This window comes from Papaver somniferum, unplaced genomic scaffold, assembly GCF_003573695.1.
Source record: "Papaver somniferum cultivar HN1 unplaced genomic scaffold, ASM357369v1 unplaced-scaffold_10, whole genome shotgun sequence".
NCBI classification, from domain to species: domain Eukaryota; kingdom Viridiplantae; phylum Streptophyta; class Magnoliopsida; order Ranunculales; family Papaveraceae; genus Papaver; species Papaver somniferum.
In genome coordinates, this window is record NW_020618825.1 from 7,728,987 (window position 1) to 7,730,941 (window position 1,955).

At 41.8% G+C, this 1,955-nt stretch overlaps 1 protein-coding gene across 1 annotated transcript; it reads right to left on the bottom strand.

Annotated features, from left to right (window-relative positions):
• Positions 1-421: 421 nt before the first annotated feature.
• Positions 422-1,226, bottom strand: LOC113326265 (60S ribosomal protein L8-1-like). Its single transcript, XM_026574027.1, has one exon. It carries the CDS (start codon positions 1,199-1,201, stop codon positions 422-424), a length of 780 nt encoding a protein of 259 aa, XP_026429812.1. The 5' UTR covers positions 1,202-1,226.
• Positions 1,227-1,955: the final 729 nt, after the last annotated feature.

Below are 1,955 nucleotides of genomic sequence, written 5' to 3' on the forward strand. Positions count from 1 at the left end.
GAGCGCACCGGAACTAGAAGGATGTACTAAGCCATATTGCGAGTCAAATTCTATGAATTCAGTTGGTTTTGACATCTCGTAATACAGCTATAGGCATTCAAACAAGAGGCCGCGGAGTGTTATTGGTGCCTTTGTATGATCTAACTCTTCACTGTTAGTCTTCCCTACCAGGAAAGTTTCGATAAGATTATGTGTCCTAATAGTGAATGAGAACGTAATCTTCGTGATCTAGCTAAATGTGATGATGTTAAAGACATATTCATACCGTTTTGTTCTGTTTAGCAAGAGGTTCCACAAAAACTCTGATAATTTAAATTCAAAACTCATAACAAAAAAACAAACCTACTGAGACTACGAACCTCTCTCAAACTAAACTAATTAAGAAAGTAGGTAAATCCAAAAAGCAGAAAATATTATAAACTTAATTATCTTCCTTAAAAGCAGCACAAGCAGCAGCACGTCCCTTTCGACCAGTTCTCCTGGCACCAATCTGACCAACCTTTTGCCCAGGCACTGCGTTACGAGAAACGGTACTGGGGTGTCCAATATGTTGATGGTTACCTCCTCCGTGGGGATGGTCGACTGGATTCATAGCCACACCGCGAACCTTAGGCCAGCTGTTCCTCTTCACTTTGAACTTGTGGTACGCATTTCCAGCTTTGAGTAAGGGCTTCTCAGTCCTACCTCCGCCAGAAACTTGGCCAATCATAGCACGGCAACCACTCGGCACAATCTTCTTAGCACCAGAAGGAAGCTTGATTCTGGAGGTTCCGTTATCAGCGTTGTGACTGATAACAATAGCATAATCACCGGAAGCTCTAGCTAAAGTACCTCTATCTCCAACTTTGTGCTCAACGTTGCACACAACAGCTCCTTCGGGAATTGATCTCAACGGCAAAACATTACCAACCATCAAACTAGCTTTCTTCCCGCAGTACAAAAACTGACCAGTGTACATACCCTCAGCCGCAACGAACAACTCTTTCTGATGCTTGTACCTGAATGGATGACGGAAAGTAACTCTGGCTAATGGTGCACCACGTCCTGGATCATGAATGATTTCAGTAACTATACCTTTCAAGTAACCGTTCCGTTCACCAAAATCCAAGCTTCTGAATTTTGCAGGTCCCTTGCGATGATGAGTATGGGATTTGAATACGGATCCAGCTCCCTTACGTTGAGCTCTGATAACTCTACCCATCTCTCTCGATCGGCGATCTCCTCTAGTCTCTCTCTATCGTTGTTAGAGTATTCTTTTGGAGGCCGGAGAAAGGCTTGATTAGCTCGTTTATTTAAATCAAGGTTTAGGGTTTAGGGTATTTCTTGCGGTTCAAGAAAAACAAAGAGTGAGGGTTAATTAAGGAAGTTAAAAACACCTCCAAGCCACTGCCAAATCAATCAGAGACGGGCCTTACAAGGGGCGAACTTATGTTTATACTTGGCCGGTAAATATAGATTCTATAAGTATTTTTAGCCCACATAATGTAGTTGAGTCCTTGCTGCGACGAGGTTACCCTCGTGCCAACTATCATAAGGGTGCAAAACTCAATCCTTAAATTCAAAGTAAATTTATGTGAGACTGTTCCTACAAAACTATTTTTTATTTTATTTCTTATCTTCACGCCCTCGCTTTCAGTTTTGATTGCTTCTTGGTCCCCTGAAAACAAAATTCATCAAGCTCGCTTCTTAAAATTCCAGTGTCTTTATCTCGGAGTCTTAAGGTATAAATATGTAAACACGAGGGCTTTTGTCAGAAGGACTAAAGTCAAAACTACACACGAGGGTCTGAATATAAAAATAAGTTCTGTAGGTTAAATCTCAAAGGAGATGAGCGCCAACCTCTGTTAAGCACCCTTTTAATGCTTATAGAACATAACATGCATGTTTGACCTGTACGGTTATTCTGCGTCAGAAGCCATTGGTTGCAGTGCCCTTTACCTCATTGTCGAAGAGCA

Coding starts and splice junctions, on each gene's coding strand:
- LOC113326265 (XM_026574027.1), bottom strand. CDS start 1,201: ATGGGTAGAGTTATCAGAGCTCAACGTAAGGGAGCTGGATCCGTATTC.